The sequence below is a fragment of the Microtus oregoni genome, unplaced genomic scaffold, assembly GCF_018167655.1.
Source record: "Microtus oregoni isolate MIOR12 unplaced genomic scaffold, Mior012 000005F_ref0000423, whole genome shotgun sequence".
Taxonomy (NCBI): Eukaryota; Metazoa; Chordata; class Mammalia; order Rodentia; family Cricetidae; genus Microtus; species Microtus oregoni.
In genome coordinates, this window is record NW_024543064.1 from 19,608,700 (window position 1) to 19,634,724 (window position 26,025).

General features: G+C 52.1%; 2 protein-coding genes across 4 annotated transcripts; one reads left to right on the forward strand and one right to left on the reverse strand.

The window, feature by feature from the left end:
* The first annotated feature begins 7,363 nt into the window (after positions 1-7,363).
* On the forward strand, positions 7,364-14,665 carry Trnp1 (TMF1 regulated nuclear protein 1). Of its 3 annotated transcripts, none has more exons than XM_041653157.1 (3): positions 7,364-8,301; positions 13,702-14,009; positions 14,043-14,665. In XM_041653157.1, exon 1 carries the CDS (start codon positions 7,477-7,479, stop codon positions 8,158-8,160), a length of 684 nt encoding a protein of 227 aa, XP_041509091.1. In that variant the 5' UTR covers positions 7,364-7,476; the 3' UTR covers positions 8,161-8,301; positions 13,702-14,009; positions 14,043-14,665. The 3 variants fall into 3 exon arrangements, with proteins under 3 accessions (XP_041509091.1, XP_041509092.1, XP_041509090.1); XM_041653158.1 differs by having other exon boundaries at positions 14,308-14,665; XM_041653156.1 differs by having other exon boundaries at positions 13,702-14,665.
* Positions 14,666-18,712: 4,047 nt separating this feature from the next.
* On the reverse strand, positions 18,713-25,629 carry Tent5b (terminal nucleotidyltransferase 5B). The gene is made up of 2 exons (XM_041652197.1): positions 25,208-25,629; positions 18,713-19,855 (listed from the first exon to the last, which is right to left on the reverse strand). The coding sequence occupies exons 1-2, from the start codon at positions 25,469-25,471 to the stop codon at positions 18,836-18,838; spliced, it is 1,284 nt and encodes a 427-aa protein (XP_041508131.1). The 5' UTR covers positions 25,472-25,629; the 3' UTR covers positions 18,713-18,835.
* Positions 25,630-26,025: the final 396 nt, after the last annotated feature.

Genomic DNA, 26,025 nt, shown 5'->3' on the forward strand with positions numbered 1-26,025 from the left:
TACTTCCCATGTAGATTGGATCTATGTAAGTCTCTCTTAGTGTCCTCATTGTTGTCTAAGTTCTCTGGAATTGTGGTTTGTAGGCTGGCTTTCTTTGCTTTCTGTTTAAAAACCACCTATGGCCGGGCGGTGGTGGCGCACGCCTTTAATCCCAGCACTCGGGAGGCAGAGGCAGGCGGATCTCTGTGAGTTTGAGACCAGCCTGGTCTACAGAGCTAGTTCCAGGACAGGCTCCAAAGCCACAGAGAAACCCTGTCTCGAAAAACCAAAATAAATAAATAAATAAATACCACCTATGAGTGAGTACATGTGATAATTGTCTTTCTGTGTCTGGGTTACCTCACTCAAAATAATGTTTTCTAGTTCCATCCATTTTTCTGCAAAATTCTAGATGTCATTATTTTTTTCTGCTGTGTAGTATTCCATTGTGTAAATGTACCACATTTTCCCTATCCATTCTTCAGTCGAGGGACATTTAGGTATGAGTGCTTTTAGACCCAAGCATTCTGCTAAATGTCAAAGGATTCCAGCTATAAAGAAAACTAGAGGGGCTGGAGAGATGGCTCAGAGGTTAAGAGCACTAGCTGCTCTTCCAAAGGTCCTGAGTTCAATTCCCAGCAACCACATGGTGGCTCACAGCCATCTGTAATGAGATCTGGTGCCCTCTTCTGGCATGAGGGCATACATGAAGGCAGAATGTTGTATACAAAATAAATAAATAAATCTTTAAATAAAAGAAAGAAAGAAAGAAAACTAGAATAGAGGGGAGAATCCATCGATAATGAAACAACTTATCACATATATTTATATATAATACCTCAGAGGATAGGAATAAAATAGTGAATACCCAGTGTGATGGTGGATGCCTTTAATCCAAGCACTTGGGAGGCAGAGGCAGGAGGATCTCTGTGAGTTCAAGGCCAGGCTGGTCTACGGAGTGAGTTCCAGGATAGTTAAGGTTACAGAATAGGATCCCATCTTAAAAGTGTTTAACTTTTAAAAAGTTGTTACTTATTATCATTGTTGCATGTCTGTGTGTGGTGTGTGTGTGAATGAGGCACACAGGGTGCTTTAGGGAACTGTTTCTTATTCCACTGTGATTTCTGGGAATCAAACTCAGGTTGTCAGACTTGTGCTGACTTTTAGCTGATAAGCCATCTGGCTGGTGCTGGTCTTCACCTTTTTGAGACAGGGTCTTATACTATTGATTAGATTGGCCTAGAATTCAGTATGTTCCCCAGACTGGTCTCTGACCCATGGCATTCTTATTGCCTAAACCTCGTGAACTCTGGGGTTATAGCTGTGAGCCAACACACCCAGCTCAGTTATGTGACTTAGAGAGGTTTTTTTAAAAAAATATTTATTTGTTTATTACGTATACAATATTCTTTCTGCAGTCCAGAAGAGGGCACCAAGCCTCATTACAGATGGTTGTGAGCCATCATGTGGTTGCTGGGAATTGAACTCAGGACCTTTGGAAGAGCAGGCAATGCTCTTAACCACTGAGCCATCTCTACAGCCCCCGACTTTGAGAGTTTTAAGTTCTTTTTAGGAAGAAAAGTCTGCTGATTTCCATATCTAGGGATGATGTAAAGAAATAGAATATTGACTTATTCAGTGAACACTCTATCTACCTACCCAATATCTATCTGTCTGTCTGTCTATCTATCTATCATCTATCTACCTACCTATTATCTATCATCTATCTATCATCTATCTACCTACCTATTATCTATCTATCTATCTATCTATCTATCTATCTATCTATCTATCTATCATCTATCTACCTACCTATTATCTATCATCTATCTATCTATCTATCTATCTATCTATCTATCATCTATCTACCTACCTATTATCTATCTATCTATCTATCTATCTATCTATCTATCTATCTACCTACCTACCTACCTATTATCTATCATCTATCTATCTATCATCTATCTACCTACCTATTATCTATCTATCTATCTATCTATCTACCTACCTACCTATTATCTATCATCTATCTATCTATCTATCTATCTATCATCTATCTATCTATCTATCTATCATCTATCTACCTACCTATTATCTATCATCTATCTATCATCTATCTACCTACCTATTATCTATCATCTATCTACCTATCATCTATCTACCTACCTATTATCTATCTACCTACCTACCTACCTATTATCTATCAACTATCTATCTGTCTGTCTATCTATCTATCTATCATCTATCTACCTACCTATTATCTATCTATCATCTATCTACCTACCTATTATCTATCATCTATCTATCTATCTATCTATCTATCTATCTATCTATCTACCTACCTACCTACCTATTATCTATCAACTATCTATCTGTCTGTCTATCTATCTATCTATCTATCATCTATCTACCTACCTATTATCTATCTATCTATCTATCTATCTATCTATCTATCTATCATCTATCTACCTACCTATTATCTATCATCTATCTATCTATCTATCTATCTATCTATCTATCTATCTATTTATCTATCTTCTATCTACTTATCCATCTACATATCTAGATATCCATCATCTATCTTTCATCTATCTGTCTATCTATCTATAATTTATCTATTCATCTATCTATCTATCTATCTATCTACCTACCTACCTACCTACCTACCTATTATCTATCAACTATCTGTCTATCTATCTATCTATCTATCTATCTATCTATCATCTATCTACCTATCTATCATCTATCTATCTATCTATCTGTCTATCTTCTATCTACTTATCCATCTACATATCTAGATATCCATCATCTATCTTTCATCTATCTGTCTATCTATCTATAATTTATCTATTCATCTATCTATCTATCTATCTATCTATCAATCATCTATCTTCCTCCCTATCTTCCTATCTTTCTAGTTATTTGGATTTTGAGACAGTCTCCTGTAGCCTGGTCTGGTCCAGCTCTTGCTGTATAGCCAAAGATGATCTTGCGCTTCTCATCCTCTTGACGATCTCTCACGTGCTGGACAACAGGCAGGAGCCATCATAGCTGCCTGTTGTTTTTATTTTACACGGTGCTGGGGATTGAACCCAGCTTGACTGCTGAGTCACGCTTCCGGCTCCTAGTAGATTTGCTTTGACCATCTTCTCCCTCCCAGAGAGACCAATGCCCAAGGTCTCTGGAAGAAAGTGTGTGGAGGTTTTGAACCCAGATCTGAGAGGTTCTCTGGATCTGACCAATGGTGGGGTTCAGTTTTGTTCAGCAAATAACAGTCCTTCTTTTTTTCTTAAAAAGAAGTTACATTTTTATTTTATTTTTGTTTCTTTTGTGTGCCTATATCTGTGTGTCACTGCATACATGTGGAGGTCAGGGGACAACTTTGTGAGAAAGTTCTCTTCTTCCATCATATCACTCCCAGGGATCAAACTCACACAGTCAGGCTGGGAAATAGGTGTCTCTATCTGGGGAGCCATCCCAGCAGCCCTGAGGCAGGTTCTTGACAGTCTGATACTCGCAATAACATCATTTCTCTCCTTCCCTTTGATACCTCCCATGAATCCCCTTTGCTCTCTCTTAAATTCATGGCCTCTTTTTCTTGAATTGTGTGTGTGTATTACATTTATATATTATATTAAATTATAAATGTATATTTGGGTTTTTTAGTATAATAAAGGGTTCTTTATTCAGGGGTGGACTCACAGATCACATTCTCTGCATGAAGGGGGAACAGGAACCAAATCCAAAAGCAAAGAGAGAAAGAGAAAGAGAGAGAGGAGAGAGAGAGAGAGAGAGAGAGAATATGTATTTATAATACACATATACATATATTCCTAAAAGTATAACCACAGCCTACTCAGTTTGTATAATGGTGATGGTGCTTGTATGTATATGATTCAGGGCTGACCACTTAGCATTGGATGAATGATTGGGGAGATTTTCTCCTTAGGTATAGAGGAGTTGTGTTGTAGACAGATCACTGGTGCTGGGCACCACATCGGATCACTGGGGTCTGGGCACCGCATCGGATCACTGGTGCTGGGCACCGCATCGGATCACTGGGGCTGGGCACCGCGTCGGATCACTGGGGTCTGGGCACCACATCGGATCACTGGTGCTGGGCACCACATCGGATCACTGGTGCTGGGCATCACATCGGATCACTGGGGGCTGGGCACCGCATCGGATCACTGGGGGCTGGGCACCGCATCGGATCACTGGGGTCTGGGCACCGCATCGGATCACTGGTGCTGGGCACCACATCGGATCACTGGGGTCTGGGCACCGCATCGGATCACTGGGGCTGGGCACCGCGTAGGATCACTGAGGGTTGGGCACCGCATCGGATCACTGGGGCTGGGCACCGCATGATCGCTCGTACTCGCATTTGGATCAGTGTGGTTGTCTATAATGGTCTCTGCCTGTTGCAAAGGCAAAGTTTCTTCGACAAGGAGGGAGAGCTGCACTTGCCTATGGCTATAAGGATACAGATTTAGAACACAGAAATTGTGCTGCTTTGGTAAAATGGCAGCTGTAGATTCTCCTCCAAGATCTATGATCTAATAGCCTGAGGTGGTTGGCTACATTTCCAGCAGCAGGCATGATTTCCCTCTTGCCGAACGGAGCCTTAAGTCCAATTATAAAGCTACTGGTTACCATGGAGATCTGGGGGCCACCCCTGCACCTTTAGTGTAAATGGTTCATGGGCATCACAGCTGGGTAGCTCGGTTGGCTGCTTCCCTCTCTTGGAAGCTTGCATGGGACCTTCTGGTGCCGTAAAAGCTAGTCTCAGGGAGGAGGATTTCGGGTCAGGTTTAGCTTGGATATGTGGGGCCTGTGTTCAAAGTACATAGCGCCTTCAGCAATCGTGACTTACCTTCAGCCTCTGGGAAGCAACCAAGGGCAATGGCCATAGCCTACAATGTTTTAGAAGCCTCTTGGGCTACCTTGACTAGCAACTCCAAAGATGGCTTCCCAAGCTCAGTTTTGGGGATTTAGTCTATGACTCTTGGGGATAGCATTGTCAGACCAGGTGGGAAATTTTAATATAAACTGTGTATGTATGGGCTGGAGAGATGGCTCAGTGGTTAAGAGCATTGCCTGCTCTTCCAAAGGTCCTGAGTTCAATTCCCAGCAACCACATGGTGGCTCACAACCATCTGTAAAGAGGTCTGGCGCCCTCTTCTGGCCTTCAGGCATACAGACAGAATATTGTATACATAATAAATAAATATTAAAAAAATTAAGAAAAGAAGTGGATCATTTAAAAAAAACTGTGTATGTATGCATGTATATACACATAGGCTTATATGTATTATATGAAACTTTAGATAATAATTCCTTAATACTATATTCCTTAGGCAGCCCCACCCTTATGGTACCATCCTGACTCTCCATCTTCATTGTTTGTTTGAGACAGGGTTTCTCTGATTTGTTCTGATTGCCCTGGAGTTCACCGTGTAGACCAGGCTGTCCTTGAACTTGCAGAGATCCTTTTACCTCTGCCTGCCAAGTACTTGGAAGAGGGGCATGAGCTGCCATCCTTGGCCTTTCTCTTTTTAGTAAGGGTTTCATGTAGCTCAGGTTGGCCTTGAACTCTTGATCCTCCAGCCTCTACTTTGGAAATGGTGAAATTACCGGCTTGTGCCACCTTGAAGGAATGGGAGGGATGCTGAGACTTGGGGGGGGAGGGTGCAGGATAAGGGCCTGTCTGTTGTTCCTCACCTCCATTCATCTGAGAGTTGGCAGCTGATGCAGAAAACATCAGCCAAGTTTCTCTGGATGGATTGCTTTTGCATTGAGAGACCCAAAGCTGTTCTCAAAAACAGACCCATATTTAGGATCCCTTACTCAATCTCATTGAACCCCTCTGACTCTCTGAGTTCCCATTCCCTGGGCTTCACTTTCCCCACCGTGCCATGTCACCCCCCCCCCCCGCTCCCCCCCCCCCCCCCCCGCGTCTCTATACCTAGGTACCTGTTAACCCGAAGCCCTGGATCCTGTTACTGGACCGAGCTCAGTGAGCTAAATGGCCTCTCCTCTTCCTCTCGCGGAGTCATCTCCCCGGTGTGTCTCCTCTGAGAGCTACTCCTGTTAACTCAACACCCCTTTTCTATCTGTGAGTCTTCTCTCTTCTCTGAATCTAACTCCCTCACGCTCTCTCCCTTCCTCCCTCGCTCCAGGAGCTGCCTCTCTGGAGACTTGTTGTCATGCCTACAGTCCGCGGTAACTCAATCAAAAGGCGCCCGTAAGCACTTAGAGAAGGTCAGGAGAAGGGAGGGACCAAGGCTTTCCTCCTCCTCAAACCAGTCTTCTCTTCAGAGTCTTTGAGATTTGGGGCGCTGGCCACACCTTTGGCAGGCCCTCTGAAACCCGGGGACCCGCTGTAGTCCTTCCTAATGGGGTTCAGAGCTGCTTTCCAGCCCTCCGGACTTTGCCCCCTCCCACCCCGGACTTTGATGGCACCTTCAAACAGCTACAATCGGAGGCAGGGCCACCGGGGTCCGGGCCAATGGGGAACAGCAAGTCTACTTCAGCTGCGGGGGGGGGGGGGGGAGAAATTGGGTAGAGCCAGAATGATTAAAATCCGAGATACAGGGCCGAGCGCCTGGGGGAGTAGAGGAATCCAAGTATCTCAAAGGGCTCCGACGAATGGTTGAGCTTATTCATTTCCGTCCAGACTCAGTCACTATCCCGCAATGTGACCTTGAGCACAGAGCACGCGACTTCTTCAAAGTCTCCCCCTCCACGTAAATGGTACGGGGGAGGAATCGTGTGCAGGCAGGTGCCCACACAGGCAGGCGTGGAGCTGGAAAATAATTTTGCACACCTTGGGATTCTCTAAGGGCCCCACGAAGGTTGGCGGACCCAGCAGCAGCGGCTGTGGGGTTTGTTTTGCAAGCAAAGTGCCTTCCTGGTGTGCAACCAATCCAATCATATGTCCATCCTTCTGTGGACGTCAGTCGTCCCTTTGCCTTAATCACCGCACAACCCCAGAATGATGGAGGAGGGCGTCCTAGCGAGCCTTGTGGCCCAGGAGATCCTGAGCGCTGAGTTCTAGGCCAGGCTCTCACGGTCGTGAGCGCGGGGAAGGGGGGCAGGGGTGACGCTCAATCCAAATCCTTCTCTGGGTGGAGACTGAAATGTATGACTTTTAAGCATCCCTTCGAAGTTTACCGCTGTGAGAGTCCAGGCCAGGAAAGTGACCGCTACTTATCCACCCAAAATTTGGGGTGATCCCCAAATAGGGCCAACCCGGGAGAAGGACCGGGAACCTGAGGCGCTTGCCGACGCGCTTCTAGGTAGAGGGCAGGGCCGATTGAGAACCCGCAAGTCTCGGATTGGCTGTGCGGCCCATAGCTCCGCCCCATGTGCTATAAGTTGCGGGGCGGCGCGTGCGGCCTGGGTGTGGGTTCTGCGGCCGCCTCTCCCTTCTCTCGTGCCCAGCATCTCTCCTCCCCACCGTACTGACAGCCGGGGACCGCCGCGGGGCGGGGGATGCCGGGCTGCCGCATCAGCGCCTGTGGCCCAGGGGCCCAGGAAGGGACGGCAGAACCGGGGTCCCCCCCGCCGCCACCCCGGGAGCCCCTGCCGTCCCTCCAGCCCCCGCCTCCATCGCCGACCTCGACCCCGACACCCACTCAGTCACCGCCCTTGCGCGAGGCGGCGGAGACACCCGCAGAGGGGCAGGAGCTGCAGCGCTGGCGCCAGGGTGCTAGTGGGGGTCCGGAGGGCGCGGGCCCGGCGGGAGGCTCGGGCGGGGGTGCGGGTGCGGCGGCAGGGGCGGGGGGCCGCGCTCTGGAGCTGGCCGAAGCGCGGCGGCGACTGCTGGAAGTGGAGGGCCACCGGCGCCTGGTGTCGGAGCTGGAGAGCCGGGTGCTGCAGCTGCACCGAGTCTTCTTGGCTGCCGAGCTGCGCCTGGCGCACCGCGCCGAGAGCCTGAGTCGCCTGAGCGGCGGCGTGGCCCAGGCCGAGCTCTACCTGGCGGCGCACGGGTCGCGTCTCAAGAAGGGTGCGCGCCGCGGCCGCCGGGGTCGTCCTCCCGCGCTGCTGGCCTCGGCGCTGGGCCTGGGGAGCTGCGTACCCTGGGGTGCCGGGCGGCTGCGGCGCGGCCACTGCCCCGAGCCCGACTCGCCCTTCCGCCGCAGCCCGCCCCGCGGCCCCGCCTCCCCGCAGCGCTGACCTCAGAACCCGCGACCCCTGGGCTCCGGAGACAGGCGGAAGGACAGACGGACGGACGGGTCCGAGTGCTGGCTAGATGGACGGCGTCATCTCTGCGGAGGAGACAGGCGGGGGCCCGGGGGCCCTGAAAATGAGACTAAGGTGAGGTGTTGTTAACTGGTGCTTTCTGGGGTACAGTGTGTCTGTGTCGAGGTGTGCAGTAGTCGTGATCTCTCATCTCTGGGGTGCCTGGCATCTGTGAGGCCCTAAGGGAGCTGTCCGTTTTTTTCGTGGCTTCTCTCTTGTTGGGTTAAGTGACAGCGCTCTTGTTCCCTTACAGAGCTGAACTAGTGGAGGGTGTTGGGCTTCAGGAAGGATTTGGTGGCAAACTTTAGCCAGCTGGAGCCTACTGCGATACTGTAGCATCTGCCACCTTCACCTGCGCTTGTGTGGTCTCTCCTGGGTCCCCTGGGACTATAAGTAAAGTCCTGCCCTTGAAGCTGCTGGTTTCTACACAGCAGGGCTCCATCTCTCGGGGATGGGAGGGAAGAGTAAGACCCCAGGATGGAAGGAGCGCTGCCTTGGGGCTGTATGATGGGATTGTCCTCCTCGGAGCCCCTTTCCCATTGGAGGAGACAGAATCCCATAGAAGTTGAAGATTTGCCACCAGCGAGTTTAGTTAGGCCGCTTCTAGGAGACAGCTTTATTCCTAATAATTTTGTTACCTGTGTTTGTAGACTGATGGAGATGACCAGAATGGGAGGTTTATCACCTGCTCAACCAGCAGCCCTCCCCAATGTATCTTAAAGATGGCTCTGCCAGGGACAGAGCCAGGTGACTCTTTAACAGCCCCAAGGGGGCAGGCATGGCATCAGCTTCCAGAAAGGCGGGCCTTAAAGGGCCAGACTGGAAATGCCACCTGCTTCTTCCTGACAACATGCCCTTCAGGCCCCCATTCCTCTGTCTGCACTCAGTGGCCTGGCCCCTGGCTCGCTTCCTGCATCTGATTGATGACAGCCCACTCGTTAGTGGTAAAGAGGGTATATCTGCCTCTCCGGAGGGCCGCGGGGGAAGCCAAAATAGGGTGTAGGATTTTTTTTTCTCACTGTAAGCTGTGGACATTTTGCTCATTTAAATCACACCTAGAGACCGGTGCTGCCTTGTGTCTCAGGAACCAGGAGCTAATTTAAAGTCCTCATTTTATAAAATGGAAAAGGGATTTCTCAAGGTCACATGAGAGAGAGAGAAAGAGAGAGAGAGAGAGAGAGAGAGAGAGAGAAACCTGATCCTAGGCTGTGTGTGCCCTTTTCATTGTGTTCCAGCTAGGGAGAGCTGACCTCTGGACCCTGTCTACAGTGACCTAGAACAATACTGTCCCCTCTCCGAGTCACAACTTCTCTGAATATGGTTGTCCCTCCTGTCAGACCTGAGAAGGGAGTGCAGGAGGAAGAGGAAGATGTCAGAGTCCCATCAGTAATGGAGTCAAGTAGATTGCCATGGGCAGGAGTCCTCTGCTGACCCTACCCCCATCAGGCCTTTCTCTCCACACATAACAGACTTAGCGGCTGGGTTCTCAGAAGGCCTTCATGAAGCCCCCTTAGCTGGACCGCTCAGAGCTTCTGAGAAAGCTCTGGGACCAGTGTCGTGGGGACTCTGACGTGTCCTTACTGACGTGGACTTACTGAGCCCTCTCAGTTTATCCGGGGTGCTGAGGCCCAGAGAGCACAGGACTTCTTGGAGGTGACATTGCTGGCTGCAGCGCTGGGCTTCTGCCAGGACCACCTGATTGCTGGTCTGCAGGATGGCAGTGGCTCCGCGGCTGCTTTCAGCTAATGGCATAGAGTGCTCCCTGCTGTCAGTTAGGACCGTCTCTGGGGTTCGCTGTAGAGTGCTCCCTGCCATCAGTTAGGACCGTCTCTGGGGTTCGCTGTAATCAGCTTTGACCTGATTTAGAGGTGGGGTGGGTGGATACAGAGAGATGACACTTGCTGGAGAAGAGTGGGTGGGCACGTGGGGGGATAGGCAGCGATGGTACCTCCCTCCACTTCCTTCCCCCACCCAACAAAAGAAGTCTGGGCCAAGGCGAACCACAGAACTCACTGACTCGAACCTCAGGTTATACAGTTAGTCTGTGTGCATCTTTCAACCAAGTGAAAGTCACCTTCTCGCCCTGTCTGAGCCTCGTAGCACCCTGTGTAGAGTCCCCAGGTCCGGCTCCAGGCTCTCCTCACCCAGCAGACCCGGGTTTCCATTTACTCCCTGGGTTTCAGGAGGAACACGTACCAGACGGCCTCCACCGTGAAGGGTTTGCTCTTTGGACCTCTTCCAGGCAGCCTTCCTGGATGTCACCGTCCCAGGAGACCTAACTGGAACCCAGGTTATTTTCTGATTTTGTTTTTGAGACCGTTTGCCATAACCTCCATAAATATCTCAGGATGATTTTGAACTTTTTTTTCCCTTCAAAACATGCCTTATTTGTGGGTGGGTGAGGGGCATGCATGTACCGGAGCCCTGCGTGGAGGTCAGAGGAAAACTTGCAGGAATCCATTCTCTCTTCCACCAAGTGGGTCCCAGAGGTTGAGCTCAGGTGGTCAGGCCCAGCAGAGGCATCTTTACCTACTGAACTACCTGTCTGGTCCCAACTGTGAACTTCTGGTCTCTTGCCTCCACCTCCCCAAATGGGTTTTAGTGCATACCCCACCATGCTGTGTTTATGGGTCTGGTGTTGGACCCAGGGTCTGGTCCATGCTGGGCAGGCACTCACTAACTGAGCTACATCCCCAGCCTCTGGAAGTTTGGTTTCTATGGCTTATATTACTCTACCCCTGATCAGAAGCACTCTTCCCACATGACTTCCTGAACACTTTCGTTTGCTTTTGAGACAGGGTCTCACTGTGTAGCTCTGGATGAATACTTTCTTGATGGCCCCTAGTCTACAGACTGGGCGAGTTCAGGGACCCTGGGGATCTGTGCAATGAGGACACTATGTCAACCAGTGAATCTGGGTGCTCAGTAAACAGAAGCACAAGCCCCTTTGCTTTTAGGCTGGTCCCAGCAGTTAACTTACTTAGCATTGCCACCAGAGGGCAGTGTGGAGCTGCTTAGTGAGAGTTGGGGGCGTGGCCTGGGGCGCGTTCTGTTTCAGGTGGCCCAGTCCTCCACCATCTCCTCCGTGGTCCTGGGCTTGCTGGCTTTGAGCTGTAAGGGTCAGCGTAATAAGCGGTGGTGGCTGTTCCCGAGACCCATTACTGACGGAGTGGTTCTAGTGATGGCTTCTAGCATGAGTAGGCTGGGGTTCTGCTCTGCATCCATCACCCCTGGGAGCACAACTCGAGAAAAGGGACAGAGGGGACCCTGCCTTCAAGGAGAGATTCCAGTAGGAAAGACTTCTTGGGAAGAGGCTTCCACTGTTGACTGCCCGCACCCGAGTCAGTTCTGTAATATACCTATTTGTTCCGCTGATGACATCACTTGGTTCCGCCACCACCTAATGACCAATGTGGTTCCTAGACATTAGGCTGAAGTGACAGGTCCAGACGAAGGTGTTCCAGACCTGCAGTGGGCAGTGTCTTGTGATGACAGCTTGATTCCTTGAGAACCAAGCACTCAGGTGCCCTGGCATCTCCGAGTTGGAGAGTCTAGGCCGGGAGGAGGTATTTAGGAAAGCTGGGAAATTCCCAGCCTGTTTCTTCTCCCATTATTCCTTGACTACACCCTGCCCAGAGTGATGAGAGACGAGAACACTTAGTTCTGGAATAAATGGACCACTTCCTTCACACTGGGCACCACACTAAGCACCTATGGTTCACATTCTCTCAAACACTCAACATGCAAGGCTCTTAGCCCCATCGCCATGAGGCAGAGGACTGAGGTGTGCAGATAGTCTCCTCAAAGCTCAGTGGGCTAACGACAGCACCATTTTGGGGGGATTTCTGAGTTCTTGTTTTTAGTGGGTCCAGTCCTGGGAGGGAGGTATGAGATGCTGCAGGGGCGGCCAAGTGTGTCTTGCACCCTGCCCCCCAGGACTGGCCACACCCTTGCTGGTTGTCTGGGTTCTAGAGGTGAGTCAAGCTGACTCAACATACCTGGCTTATGGCAAGGGTGGGCCAAAGATGTTCAGGACTGGATGCACAGCACAGCTAAGGCTTGTTCCAGCTGTCTCCCCTCCCTGAAGCTCGGGGCAGGGATGTTCGGTGCCAAGGGAGCAAAAAGCCTGGGTAGCAGGAGAGGAGAACATGTTCTATGGCAGGTACAAGGGCTCAAAATAGAACAAAAGAAACCTGAAATCTGGTCTTGGGGTGAACTGAACTGTCTCAGCTTGGTGCAATGACTTTCCGTTTTTAATTTTTTGTTTTGGTTTTTGATACAGAATTTCTCTGTGCAGCCTTAGAAGTTGCACTATAGACCAGGCTGACCTTCAACTCAGAGAATCACCTGCCTCTGCCTCCTGAGTGCCAGGGTTAAAGGTGTGCATGAGTACTCCTGCCTCTAAATATTTTCCCTTTTTTAAGATTTTTATTTTAAATTATATGTATGTGAACCAGGTGGTGGTGGCACATGTCATTAATCCCAGCACTCCGGAGGCAGAGGCAGGAGGATCTTTTTGAGTTCGAGGCCAGCCTGGTCTACAAGAGCTAGTTCCAGGACAGGCTCCAAAGCTACAGAGAAACCATTTCGAAAAAACAAAACAAAAAAAAAAAAAAAAAACAAACAACAAAAAATTATGTGTGTGTGCAGGTGCCCTTGGAGGACACAGTGTGGGACCCCCTGGAACTGAAGTTACAGGCATTTGTAAGCTGTTTGGTGTGGGTGCTGGGAGCTGAACTTGAGACCTATACAAGAGCAGGACATACTCTTAACCTCCAAGCTATCTTCCCAGCTCGAGAAACACTAGCGAAGGGTTAACATCTGGGTGCAAGAAGTCCTACTGAGTGCCTCATAGTGGGGCTCTGTGATGGTGGAACCACTCTGCCTAGGGCAGGAGACAATGCAAAAGGTGGATAAAGATGGGTTGTTCCACCAGAGGAACAACGCAAGCCTTGGTGGCTCTAGGGCAGGGGTTCTCAACCTATGGGTCTCCACTCCCATAGGGATTGCCTAAGACCATCGGAAAACACAGAGACAATCATAACAGTAGCAAAGTTATAGTCATGAAGTAGCAATGACAATAGTTTTATGGCCGGGGGTCACCACAACGTGAGGACCTGATTTAAAGGGTGCCGCCGGTGGGGGGGGGGTAGGAAGGTTGAGAGCCATGGCTCTAGAGCATCACCATATTGGGAATCTCTGGAACAGCCCTGGGGAGCTCAGGAAGGAGAGGCGTGGGGGAGGGGCGGGCTCTTCATTCCAGGAACATTCCATTCCAGCTGCTCAGCCTCATGGGGATCCCAGCCAAGGACCAAGATCCGAGGGAACCTCTGCTTCTCCGAGCCCCTTTCCATAGCAAACCCTCTTGCCCTACCTCCCTATGACAGTCCTCAAGGAAGCATCTGTGGAAGGTTTCGGGTGGGGTGGGACAGCTTCTAGAAAAGGTAATTAAGGCTCTTGGCATTGTTCTTCCAGCTCCTTGGAGCCTCCACTTTATGGGTCTGGACTTCTGCATTCCACTCCTCTGGACACCGCCCTCAGGAAGACTTCCAGGATTGACTGTACCCAGTCTCAGCACCCTCCTCCCAGGAGCCCTTCCAGTGGCAAGGGACTGGGGCCTGGGAACTTGCTATACTCTGAATTGTTGCTTTCCATACACTGCGTTTAACTTTGCTTATGCAGGGACCTGAGATGCTGTCAATTAGCAGAATGCAGCAAACATGGCCAGTGTGACCACGAGAAGGGTTTCCTTTAAAGATAGACTCCTCATTCTTAAACCGCAGGTCACAGTGTAGCTGGAGCCCCCGTCACCGCAGGTCACAGTGTAGCTGGAGCCCCCGTCACCGCAGGTCACAGTGTAGCTGGAGCCCCCGTCACCGCAGGTCACAGTGTAGCTGGAGCCCCCGTCACCGCAGGTCACAGTGTAGCTGGAGCCCCCGTCACCGCAGGTCACAGTGTAGCTGGAGCCCCCCGTCACCGCAGGTCACAGTGTAGCTGGAGCCCCCGTCACCGCAGGTCACAGTGTAGCTGGAGCCCCCGTCACTGCAGGTCACAGTGTAGCTGGAGCCCCCATCACTGCAGGTCACAGTGTAGCTGGAGTCCCTACTGTCACTTCTACTATTTGAGGCAAATCACTGGTGTAGAAAACGCCTATTTTCCTTCAGCCACTGTCCTTGTCCTCCCCATGTGAGTGAGGACATCCCTGTGGCTCCTTGCAGACAATCAGCTGCTGCCTCCTAGGGGGACACCTCTTTCTTAGGATGAGGGGGTGGCAACATCAAACTTCCGAGCCAAGTTCGATGCACAGGGGAAATCCATTTCTTTACGACAAGGGAAGGAGGCACATGTACTCACACACCGCCCGGAACTTAGAGGCTTCTGTATATCGACTCGGTCCCCAACTATATACACACGGGAAGAATAAAACTCAGTAATGCGAGGTGTTGTGGCTCACGTTGCAGTGTCCCTGCGCCTTCTGTCTGGTGGGTGACAGCTTCTGTTTGGTTTGGCAGTCTGGACCTAGGGACTGGCTTACAGAGCGGTTTTCCCTTGATTTGGCTCAGAGCTGACCCTTGGTTAACAGCGGTATGACAAGGAAGCCCAGAAAGAAATACATGAGACCGAGGGACACGAGCAGGCTGGATGTCAGCGCTTGTGGTGTAGTGTTGTGGGTGACTGTCCCTTGGGGTCTCAGGAGACAGGTGCATTTAAACTGGGGAGAGTCTTTTATTTATTTATTTAATATTTATTTATTTATTTGTTATGTATACAATGGTCTATCTGTGTGTATGCCTGCAGGCCAGAAGAGAGCACCAGACCTCATTACAGATGGTTGTGAGCCACCATGTGGTTGCTGGGAATTGAACTCAGGACCTTTGGAAGAACAGGCAATGCTCTTAACCACTGAGCCATCTCTCCAGCCTGGGGAGAGTCTTTTAAAGGGGACTTTAGAAAAGGTATGGGAGCCGGGCAGCGGTGGTGCACGCCTTTAATCCCAGCACTCAGGGAGGCAGAGGCAGGTGGATCTCTGCGAGTTCGAGGCCAGCCTGGTCTACAGAAAGAGTTCCAGGACAGTCAGAGATACACAGAGAAACCCTGTCTCCAAAAACAAACGTAGGTGTGGGATGTATCTAAGAAACTAATAAAGGGAAGCCAGAACTGGTGACACTGTAATCCCGGCACTCAGGGGACGGAGGCAGGAAGACGGGAGAATTTAAGGCTAGCCCGGGCTACACAGGACACAGGAATACTCCGTCTTCAAAAAAAAAGAAAAGAAAAGAAAAAATCAAGAAAACAAAAAACTAGAGCTGTAACTTCAGTAATAAGGTGTTTGCCTAGAATGTGGAAGGCCCTGGGTTCCAGAGAGAGCTCATGAGAATAACTCACATTGGGAGGCAAGTGTTAAAGGCCTGCTGCCATTGCGCGAGGGCTGTGAACCATGACAGCCTGGGAGGGAGGGAGAAGAGTAAACACCCTCTCCTTTCAGGCTCCTCCTGCTGGGGCCTCAGTGTCAAGAGCAGCAGGAAACTGGGGAACAAGGGAGCCATTGATGCCACCCAACAGCCTCCCCAGGGCCCTGAGCAGATGGGTGGATAGTGGATCAGGAGGGGCCGGCATACCATGTACCTGCCCAGGGGTGCCCACTGTGGCTCTGGCCCCCTGACTTACAACTGGTAGGAAGGGGTGGGTGGGTTGTTATTGGTACAGCGGTTAGAAGTTGAAGGACAGGACTCTCTCCCCTCGGCTGTCCGGATTCCGAATTCCTGCAGCCTGCACATCCTGGCATTCCTAGGTAGCCACGGGGATAATCCACAAGGACAACGTCAGGTACAGAGTGTTTTTCTCACACCCGGAAACAATGTACCACACCCATAGCTCTCAGGTGTGCTGTTGCCACAACAGGTCCCAGACAGTCACCCCAAGCCATGACTACTGGCACAGATACATCAAGAAAATGTATGTCTTGGCACTCTGCTACACTCTGCCAGTCATACAGAAAATAGCCCGAGCCTTGCCACAAGTGCACAGGAGACAGGCTTGTCACCGTCATTCGTGTGGAACTACAGTGCAAGGGCGGATGCAACGTCTGGAGTCCGGCAAACCTCTTCCACCGCTTCGGCCCGCGTTTTTGTCTCTAAGATGGAAAGAACACTGTTCTCTGGAGTTGTTGTAAGGATGCGACTCCAGTGCTTGGACGGACCTAAGCATGGCATTGGGCCTAGAATAAATCACGCTCCACAGCTGTTGCCGTGAACGTCTGCCACTCCCCCCACCTCGTCACATCCACGCACATGTGCGTGCCGGCTCCAGAGAGTACCCACACCCACACAGGACCGGCCAGACATCCTTAGGCACACGTGCCCTCCTTCAGACATGCCTGCCAGGGCACGTGTGCATTCACAGACAAGCTCCCTTGGCCCAGAACACTTTCTCTAGACAGCTACATGGCTCACTTCCCAGAACCTATCAGGCTTTGTTCAATCCAATACCATCTTCCATGAGGGGCACCTTGTGTCGATTTAAGTTCCTTGCTACATACATTTTTCTGCATTGCTGACCTTCTAAGATCACACTGTTTACCTTATTAGGGTATAACTGTCACAAGGGTAGGGATCCTAAACCCAGAACCATAACAGGCGTATGGTTGAGCTCGGTGCATACACACGAAGAAAGAACTGGGTTTCTCATCTGAACCAAGCAAATCCAGGTGAACCCGCATCCCAAGCCATTGAGCCTGCTGTGTTTACAATGTTCCCAGCTCAGGTTTAGGCTCACATGGCCAAATCAGGAGGTAGGAGAAGCTTTGTCTCTCTGAGCACCTTAATGAGGTGGCCACAGGTGGGTGGGAGAGGAGAGCCCCCCTCCCCCCGTTTTTTTCTTTTTCAAAACTTTCTCTGTGTAGCTTTTGGAGCCTGTCTTGGAACTCACTCTGTAGATCAGGCTGGCCCCAAACTCAGAGGTCTGCCTACCTCTGCCTCCAGGGTGCTGGGATTAAAGGTGTGTGCCAGCACAGTCAGGCCTGGGAGATCCTTTTCAATTGCCTTTCCAGCCATTTAGAGCCAGGAGCAGAAGGAACTGAGGCACCTAGCCAAACCCACAGCACAGGTGAGCACTCCCTCTGATGACCCCCTGGGGCCTCCTTTGCTGCTTTATTCTTTTCCACCTGACTGGAACCATCAAAGTCACCACTTCAGAGGGGCCTAATGAGGCTGAATATGTTAAAAGCTTTGCGATCTCCAGATCAAAGAGGCGGGGTAAACAGCAGGCAGCGTCCAGAAGTGAGTGACCGATGCCCTGAGGGAATAGCTCCCCAAAAGCTGGCACTGCTGGACCACTTGGCTGGCCCCAGCTGGGTTCAGAGAGACCCAGCCACTCTCTAGAGGACCTGTTTACAATAAGGTAGAGCATGCCCGTGTCCACTTGCTTGGAAGACCGTACCTGGACTCTGGGGGATCCCTGCAAGTCACCTAGCCTCAGCTTTCATTCCAGTTCAGATTCACCCTGCTTGCTTCCTGGGCAGACAGAGTGGACAGACATGCTCACCAAAGGCCAGGTTCGGGCCTCTAGGATTCCGGGGCATATACCCCTTTAACACGAGAGGCCTAGACTTGCTGAGCCAACACGGAGACCAGCCAGACTCCCAGTTCACAGCTGTTAAGCTTTGGACAGGAGGGACTCGCAACAGCTGCTCCTTGGCTCCTCCTCCCACCTCACAAGTCAAACAGCCTGGGGAGGTAGGGCTAACCTGTGCCATAGAGATCCTTACCCCAGGAGAAAGCATACGGTTATGCCAGGTGTAGACACTTTTATTGGTGGGAAGAGTGCACCACAGTGGCAAGCTCAGAGGAATGGGAAAAAGAGATGGGGTATGCCTCCCGCCCACCCGCCACGTGAAAATCCCATAACCGAGCCGTGGGGTGGGAGTCGCTGACTGCAGCAGCTTTGAACCAGGCAGCCCCCAGCATTAGTGCCCAGACAGCAGGGCTCCTGGGAGACACAAGGGAAGGGAGAGGGTGGCATACTGGGAGGCATCCCGTCGTGGCTGTTTACCTGTCCACTGGACACCTTAGCACCTCAAGAAGGCCACATGGGTTTCAGGAGCCTGAATTCCCATCCCTCCAGAAACCCAGGGAGCTGCCTCATGCCTTGGTTTACCTTCTCAATGGTCAGCAAGGTTGGACCACCTGGCTCTGTGAGTCATTCATATAGACCCCAAAGTGAGTATTCCTGTCACGTGATGTCGTTTTGTAGCCAGTGTAGGAACTTCTGGGTCCTTGTGGGCTGACCCCATCCAGGCCATGGAAATCCACCCAAGGTGTCAGTACTGAGACCGCCACCCCAGCTGACTTTGTCTTTTCAACAGGTTGATCTCTGTGACCCAAGTCATGCAGGTCCAGGAGTGTGGTGCGATGACCAAAGGGTCCTCCTATCAGGAACCTGATTCGCCCCATAGGAACCTCATGCAGGAAAAGTCTGGTCTGTTCAAAAGCCCAACCCTCTAGTACCAGGCCAGCTGGCACAGGCGGCCGGTGTCTGGCCACATCCTCCGCACATACCTGATGATCCTGCCCCACCCCCACGAAGCTCATTCCCTTCTAGCCAGGATCAGTCAGTTGCAAGGCAGCCAGGTGGGATAGGAGTGAGCCCGGGGCAGCAGGGGCTGCATGGGGGTCACATAGTAATTAACAGTGGCTGGTACGACTCCATCAGAGCCTGGACGTCTCCAGGCCAGGGCAGCGGCGGCAGCAGGGCCCTGCTCAGCTAGCGCCTGGAGGGCTAGCATGGTGATAAGGTCCAGGGTCTGGCGGCGCTCGTGGCTCATGAGGCACACTGTGCTCTCGTTGACCACCTGGTGCAGTGTCACAAGGCAAGCATACCGGCGGGCTGCATCTGCTCCGCCAAAGTGGGCCTCCAGGTAGCGCTCCAGAACGCGCCTCTGCTCCACCGGGTCCGGAAAGTCGATGAAGAAACGGGAACACATGTATCGCTGTAGGGCACGAACGTCAGTGCTGGGCCTTGGTCGGAAGCCCCGCACCAGGAGGTGGCAGTACTTGAGGAGGCCGCCGCCGCGAATCTCCTCAGGGCTGCGGGTGGCAATGACTCGGTGCTGCAGATGCTCCAAGGCCTCAGCAAAGTCCCCATATAGGCTCTCGCCTGTCACAGTAGGGTGGAAGTCCTCCGACATTGGTGTGCAAGAGCACTGGCCAAAGAGCAGCAGTGAGTCCAGGATGATCTGGAAGGAGTCGATGCTGAATTCGAACTGGCGCTTCACGGAGTCCACGAATTTGAGTTCCACGTTCTTACCGCTCTTGTTGGACAGCGAGATAAGGCTCCAGCGGTCCAGCTCCGTGCACACTTTCACCAGCTTCTGCACATAGGCCTCCTTGAGGGTCAGGGGCGTGATCTTGGCCCGGCTCACTCCCACCGGCAGGAAGTCCAGCAGGCAAGCCAGGACCACTGTCTTGGTCAGCTGGAAGGATGCCTCACTCTGTAGGTCCATCTGGAACACCAGGTCCAGGTCCTTGTAGCCTAGGCCACTCTCAGGGTGCAGCACGTGGCTGGCGGCTGAGCCGTGCAGCCGAACGCTGTGTACGTGCAATCCCTGTTCTTCCAGGCTGCTGCGGACCACCTGCAGGGGTGGTGGGGAGGAGAGAAGGGTCAGGTGCCTGTGCCTCTCAGGTCTGCACCCAGGGCTTCCAGGATTAATCGCCCTACCTATCCATTACTGCTGACCTCTTACCGGTTTCTGTGTCTTTGCAAAGTCTTGTAACTTACAAAGCCTTGATTTGCCAATCTGGAGAAGGGCCCAGTTGAAAGGAATGACTCAGAAGAGCAATAAAAATAACAAACGCAAGCCGAGAACTTACTAAGCACTTTATATTAAAATACAACCTCACTTAATCTTCCTAATAACCTGATGAGGCAAGGTATAGTCCTGCTTCACAGGTTGGGAAACAGAAGCACAGAGTAGCCCGAGAGCTTTCCAAAGTCACACAGCTGGTAAATATAGAGCCGGGCATTCAGTTCGGGCCTAGAGCTTTCCACCGTGCTACCTGACCTTCCTAACAGGGCAAGCAAACGCTCGGTATCGTGCCAGGCACTGTGTGATGGGCTGCACTCCCATGGCAATCCTTTTTAGGACTACTGTTCCAGCCAGCCGATGAAGGGGTGTGAAAATGCACGTCCAAGGCTAAGATCAGGACCCAAGTTGCCTAGATTCACAAGTCCATGTAAGTTCTTTTGAATTTTGAATTTATTTATTTAGAGACAGGGTCTCACTATGGAGCTCTCTCTGGCTGTCCTGGAACTCATTCTGTAGCCCAGGCTGCCCTCGAACTCAGAGACCCACCTGCCCCTGCTTCCTGAGTGTTGGGAATAAAGGGCTGTGCCACCTCCTCCTGGCTATTTTCAGTTTTTAAAAGATTTTATTTGCCGGGCGGTGGTGGAGCACACCTTTAATCCCAGCACTCGGGAGGCAGAGACAGGCGGATCTCTGTGAGTTCGAGGCCAGCCTGGTCTACAGAGCTAGTTCCAGGACAGGCTCCAAAGCTACAGAGAAACCCTGTCTCAAAAGAACCAAAAAAAAAAAATTTTTTTAATTTTATGTATATGTGTGTTTACACATGTGCTCCATCCATGGAGGCCAGAAGAGGGCTTCAGACCCTTGGAACTGGGGTTACAGGTGGTTGTGGGCCATCCTGTGGGTGCCGGGAAGAGCAGGCAGTCCTCTGCAAGAGCAGCCAGTGCTCTTAACTGCTGGGCTTCTCTCCAGCCCCATTCTTTCTTCTGACTATGACACAAACATTTTTTTCTTCTGCCCTCAAAAGGAGCCAGGGAAGCAAATGCTACATGGGCAGAAGCCATTCAGAAATGACAGGGCTGAGCTGGGCGTGACAGAGCAGGCCTATAATCCCAGCCACTTAGAAGGCTGAGGCAGGAGGATATGGAGGACCCCACCTGGAGCCCCAGGGTTGATGCATGGGAACCCGACAGGGAACACCTGTAAGTCTTCTGGGCATTGGCTCTCACGGGAGAGGAGTGAAGCTGGGGGTGAATACAAGACATTTGGTTTCCTGGCAACCCCAAGCCCTTCACACGGTGTCCTGAAAGTGACCAGGCAGCATTCCTGCCCTCAGTGACTCTGCAACCCCACCTCGCTGCCAAGTCAGCGGGCTCTGGGGCAGGTTGTTCCCCAGCCTCCCAGGGAATTACTGCGAAGAATGCAGGTAAATGCTGAGGAAGCAAGCCGCAGTGGGGCAATCTGAGGCGGGCGGCTCCCTCCAGGAAGACTTCCGGAAGGAGTTGTCATGGTAATGGGGGTGGGAAGGAAAGAACTGGCCCTCGGAACATTCAGCCAGGGGTGGGAAAGGGAGGAGTACCATGGTTAGGTATTTAGTAAGCATCAGATGCAGGACCTCAGCAGAATCTATGGTGGGGGACGGGACCTGGGTGTGGCTCAGCTGCAGAGGGCATCCTTAACATGTGTAAAGCTCTGGGCTCCATCCCCAGCACCAAAACCTAACCGAAGTAACCAATCAACCAAGCACGAACCCACGGGGAGGCCGGGCGGTGGTGGCGCAGGCCTTTAATCCCAGCACTCAGGAGGCAGAGGCAGGTGGATCTCTGTGAGTTCGAGACCAGCCTGGTCTAAAGAGCTAGTTCCAGGACAGGCTCCAAAATCACAGAGAAACCCTGTCTCGAAAAACCAAAAAAAAAAAAAAAAAAAAAAAAAAAAAAAAGAACCCACAGGGATGGATCTTCATCTCCATGTCACAGATGGGGAAACTTAGGTTCATAGGAATGAAGTCACACCCTCGAGATCGAACCCAGGTACAGCCAATTCCAAGCCTGTCTTTTTGTTTTGCTGCTGAGTGAGGCCTGAACCTGGAGGTCACGGATGCTAAGCCCACTCTCTACAAATGGCTCCTACCCCCAGCATAGCCTACCCCCTCACTACCACGTCCAGGCCCAGGCTTCAGAAGAAGAAGACTATCCATGGAGGAGAATGCCTGTAATCCCTATCACTTGGGAGCCTGAGGCTGGAGGATCACTGAGAGTTGGAGACCAATCTAGGATATATAGCAAGACCAGGTGTCAAAATTAAACCAATTTCCCACATCTATCTATCTGTCTGTCTCTCTCTAGATATTTTGAGACAGAGTCTCGGCAGCCCACGCCGGCTTCAAACTAGCTGAGGGTGTCTCTGAACTTCCGCTCTCCCCACCTCCATCGAGGTGATGGAATGGGCAGGCGCACCACCACACTTTTTTTTTTTTTTTCAAAACGAGGATGAACCTCAAATCACTGATAGATGGTAGTGGGAAGGTGGGGGCTGGGAATGTCGTTAGCCAAACAGGGCTAGTGTTTGCAGCCAGCATGGGGATCTTTCAATTGCGCCCCTTGGCAACTGCCCTCCCCCCAGGTAGCCAATGAGAGGCCATCTCCCACCCTGAGTCTCAGGTGAGCTGATTGAGCCTTAGTGCCAACTCCTGCTCCTCAGCTGATGCCCACTCCAGGGCATGGCATCTGGCCAGGTGAGTGAGTAGGTAGCAATCCCCTCATTATGTCCCCTGCGTCAGGGCCATGAGGCCAGCTGTGTCAGCCAACCATGGGCTGTTGTCTCTCTCCCAGGTATGAATCTCGCCAGTTTGACAGGCGGTCCCCAGATACTGCCACACCCAAGGAGTGCAGGGCAGCTCACAGCCTCCCAAATCAAACTTTCCAGCCTAGGAGGGGGCAGCGACTATGGCTTCCTTTCTCCTGTGCTGAGGTGCACAAACTGCTTGCTCTGTCCAAGGCTTCTGCTGAGACCTTAGGAAGACTGAAGACTTGCAAAGCTTGCACGAGCAAGCCCTCTGGCTGCAGCTGGAGAGATCCAGATTGTTTAGTTCAGTTTTCTGGGCCCGAGAAAGCCATTGCCCTGTTCAAGGTCACAAAGACAGAAGGTGGCAGAGTTGAGCTAGAACCTGGTCTCCAGAGCTAGACAGAGAAGGGCTCCTACAAACAGGCGGGTCCCTTTAGCCAGGCACAAACAAGGATGGATTTCCCTAGCTGCTCAGATTGAGGCTGTAGAGAAGTTTTTGTTGGGCATAGAGGTAGAAGGCGTCCATTCTTGAACCATGAGACAACTTAGCACTGGGAGGAGCCCAGAAAGCTCTTCCCTCCTCCCCCCACCCCTAACATCCCAACAGCTTTTAAAGCTGCTAGCTGTGGATCCCCACCAGGAGACTGGCTGCAGAGGCAGGTGAAGGCACGCGTTCCCTTGGGAGTCTGGAGCCAGAAAGGATATTGCTGAGTGGTGGAATCCACTTCCATTGCACAGATGGGGCCGTGAAGCCCAGCAGAGGGAATAAGCCATGAGCTCAGACACGCGACTTCTCAGTCTAGTCCTGAAGCCTCTGTCACCTATCCACTCCACAGCCCATGGTTCCCTGCTCTGGGGTGTCCCTAGTTTAGGAGGACCAGACCATAAACTTGGCTCCCATTCACTCAGTCTCCCTCACACGACTAGGAGACAGAGGATGGTACCCAGTCGCATGTGTGCCCTTAGTGTCAGTTGAGATACGTGTTCCTGCAGAGGAACACGCAGGTTCATGTTGAGGACCACCTTTCCTTCCGGAACTTCATGCCTGGGGTTATGGTATTTACTGGCAGAGTGGTGGCTACACCAGATACTCAGGACCCTGGAGCAGGAGGATGGTTTGGGTCTTTAAGTTTGAGAGGAGCCCAGGCATAACACAGGAAGACCCTATTTCAAAACAAAAAGCCGAAATGGGTTTACTAATGATCCAGACGACAGCGGGCAAGCAAGGAATGCCTTAGCCAGCTCCACTGGGACAGCCAGTGAGTCAGCCCAGGAGAATTCTGTCCCCGCCCCCTCCATGTCAATCTTTGTTCCTAGGAAGGGAGGGTAAGACCATCCCCCCGCGGCCACCCTCCCTCTCTATTGGAGGCTATAGTAGCAGGAGTGGGGGGGACATATTATGTCCAGCTTTACCTGGTTTGCATGTAAAGCCCATGATTGGATGGAAGACACAGAAAGCATCGCTAGACTTTTCTAGCCCATTATCACACTCCCTTAAGATGTAGATGTTGAGCTTCGGAGCCAGGGGGAGTGGTGGGAAACAGTGGAACCTGTACCATCTGCTCCCGGTGAGCTCCAGGATTCCCTGAGCTTGATCTCCACCTCATGGGGTAGCCTTAGGTAGCTGAGGGTCCCACCTGAGGTCTCAGCTAGAATGGGGGGTGAGAACTGGCGTCCTCTGGTATTTCAGAATACCGGAATGCTCAGGCTAGAACCCCAAAGAGTAAGTTTGAGGTCATACAGGGTTAAGTAAAAGGGAAGATGGAGTTTGATAGAGGAAGCAGCTGCTAGAACCTTCCCCCTCCTGATCCCCAGGAGGGGGCGGGGTGCTTTTGGGGTCTGAACCTTGACTGGCCTTCATTTCCAGTCTTAAGGGAGGAGGAAGACCTAAAATGGAAATGTGATGCTATCTTCAGGGGTGGGGTCTCCGGTCTGGCCGAAGCGCGTGGGAGGCAGGGAGTCTTCCCAAGGATTTCTGAGTTGTTTCACCTAGCCAAAGTTTCTTGACCCAAGGGCTGTGGGAACACAAGGACAAAGTGCCCCTGGAACCCTGAGGGAGCAGGAGGTCCAAGGATGTGAAGTAGAGGAAGAAAGCTATTTTGGAATCAAACACACACATTCCTAATTGGCGGCTGCCCGTACCTTTTGCCTTTGCTTGCAGACGGGGCGATGCCCCATCTAGTAGTGCCTCCTCATCTCCCAGCGAGGATCCTGGTGAGTGGTTCCCAGGGAATAAGGGAACTGTGGACAGGAATGCTCAATAGGGTGCAGAAGAGCTAAGCTGGTGGCCCCGGTCCCCGTTCCTTAGTTTCCCTAGTTGCGGAGCCAATCGTAGACTCCAGGTGTCTTGCGGCAGAGCACCGCCTCAGCCCCCTGCCCCTGCCAGCGTCCCCTCACCTGCACGATCTGCTGGGGCTGCACGCTCAGCGTGGGGAAGTTGCCTCGCCCGTGAATGGGGATCGGCTCTCTCAGCAGCGCGTCCAGCCGCTTCACCTGTGGCCAGCTCAGCCGGCTCTGGTGCCGTCCCAGAGGAACCGAGGAGGCCTCTGGGTCCGGGCCGCCGCCGGCCGCCCCAGCCGTGGCCTCTACCGAGGCTGCATCCGTCCCCACCTGTCCAGCTGGCCGCTCCAGGCTCTCAGCTCCACTCTCCGACGGCATCATTCGCCCGGCCCCGGCGCCCCGACGGCAGAAACCCGGGAATGGTTAAGGCGAGGAGAGCGGTGAGAGTGGATGCGCACCGGCCGAAGCTGCGGGCGGGGTGCGGGGACCCGGCGGCGGCGGCGAGGCAAACCCAGGGGACACCTCCGACGGCGGCTAGGACTAACAGACCTTAGAGCCAGGTGGCTGGGACCCAGCTGACTCTTATAGGCCGCGGGCCGCATCCCCATTGGTCGACACAGCTGTCACACAGCGGGAGCCGCCCAGCCTCTCGTCCCACCCCTACCATTGGCCAACAGAGTTTTGCACCGGAGTGCCGGCTCCCAGGGATTCTGATTGGTTGAAAGGCACGCCCCTTCCCCGCCCCCACTCTCGGTTTGAATTCCCTCCTTTGGGCTTTAAAGAACTTCTGCAGCACGTGATTGGCCCGAGCCTGCCGGGACTTAGAGGGACAGCGCCCTCCAGCGGCACGAAGGAGGGAGGGCGGTCTCGGTAATGTTGCAGTGTTTAACGAGGCGGCCGCTTTCTAATTTATTCCCGATTGGCTCTTCGAACCA

What these genes read in the sequence shown, in the direction of transcription:
- Trnp1 (XM_041653156.1), top strand. Translation starts at nt 7,477, where the DNA reads ATGCCGGGCTGCCGCATCAGCGCCTGTGGCCCAGGGGCCCAGGAAGGG.
- Tent5b (XM_041652197.1), bottom strand. Translation starts at nt 25,471, where the DNA reads ATGATGCCGTCGGAGAGTGGAGCTGAGAGCCTGGAGCGGCCAGCTGGA. An exon ending in AGCCCCAGCAGATCGTGCAG is followed by an intron (nt 19,856 to 25,207) that starts GTGAGGGGACGC and finishes CCACCCCTGCAG; the next exon opens with GTGGTCCGCAGCAGCCTGGA.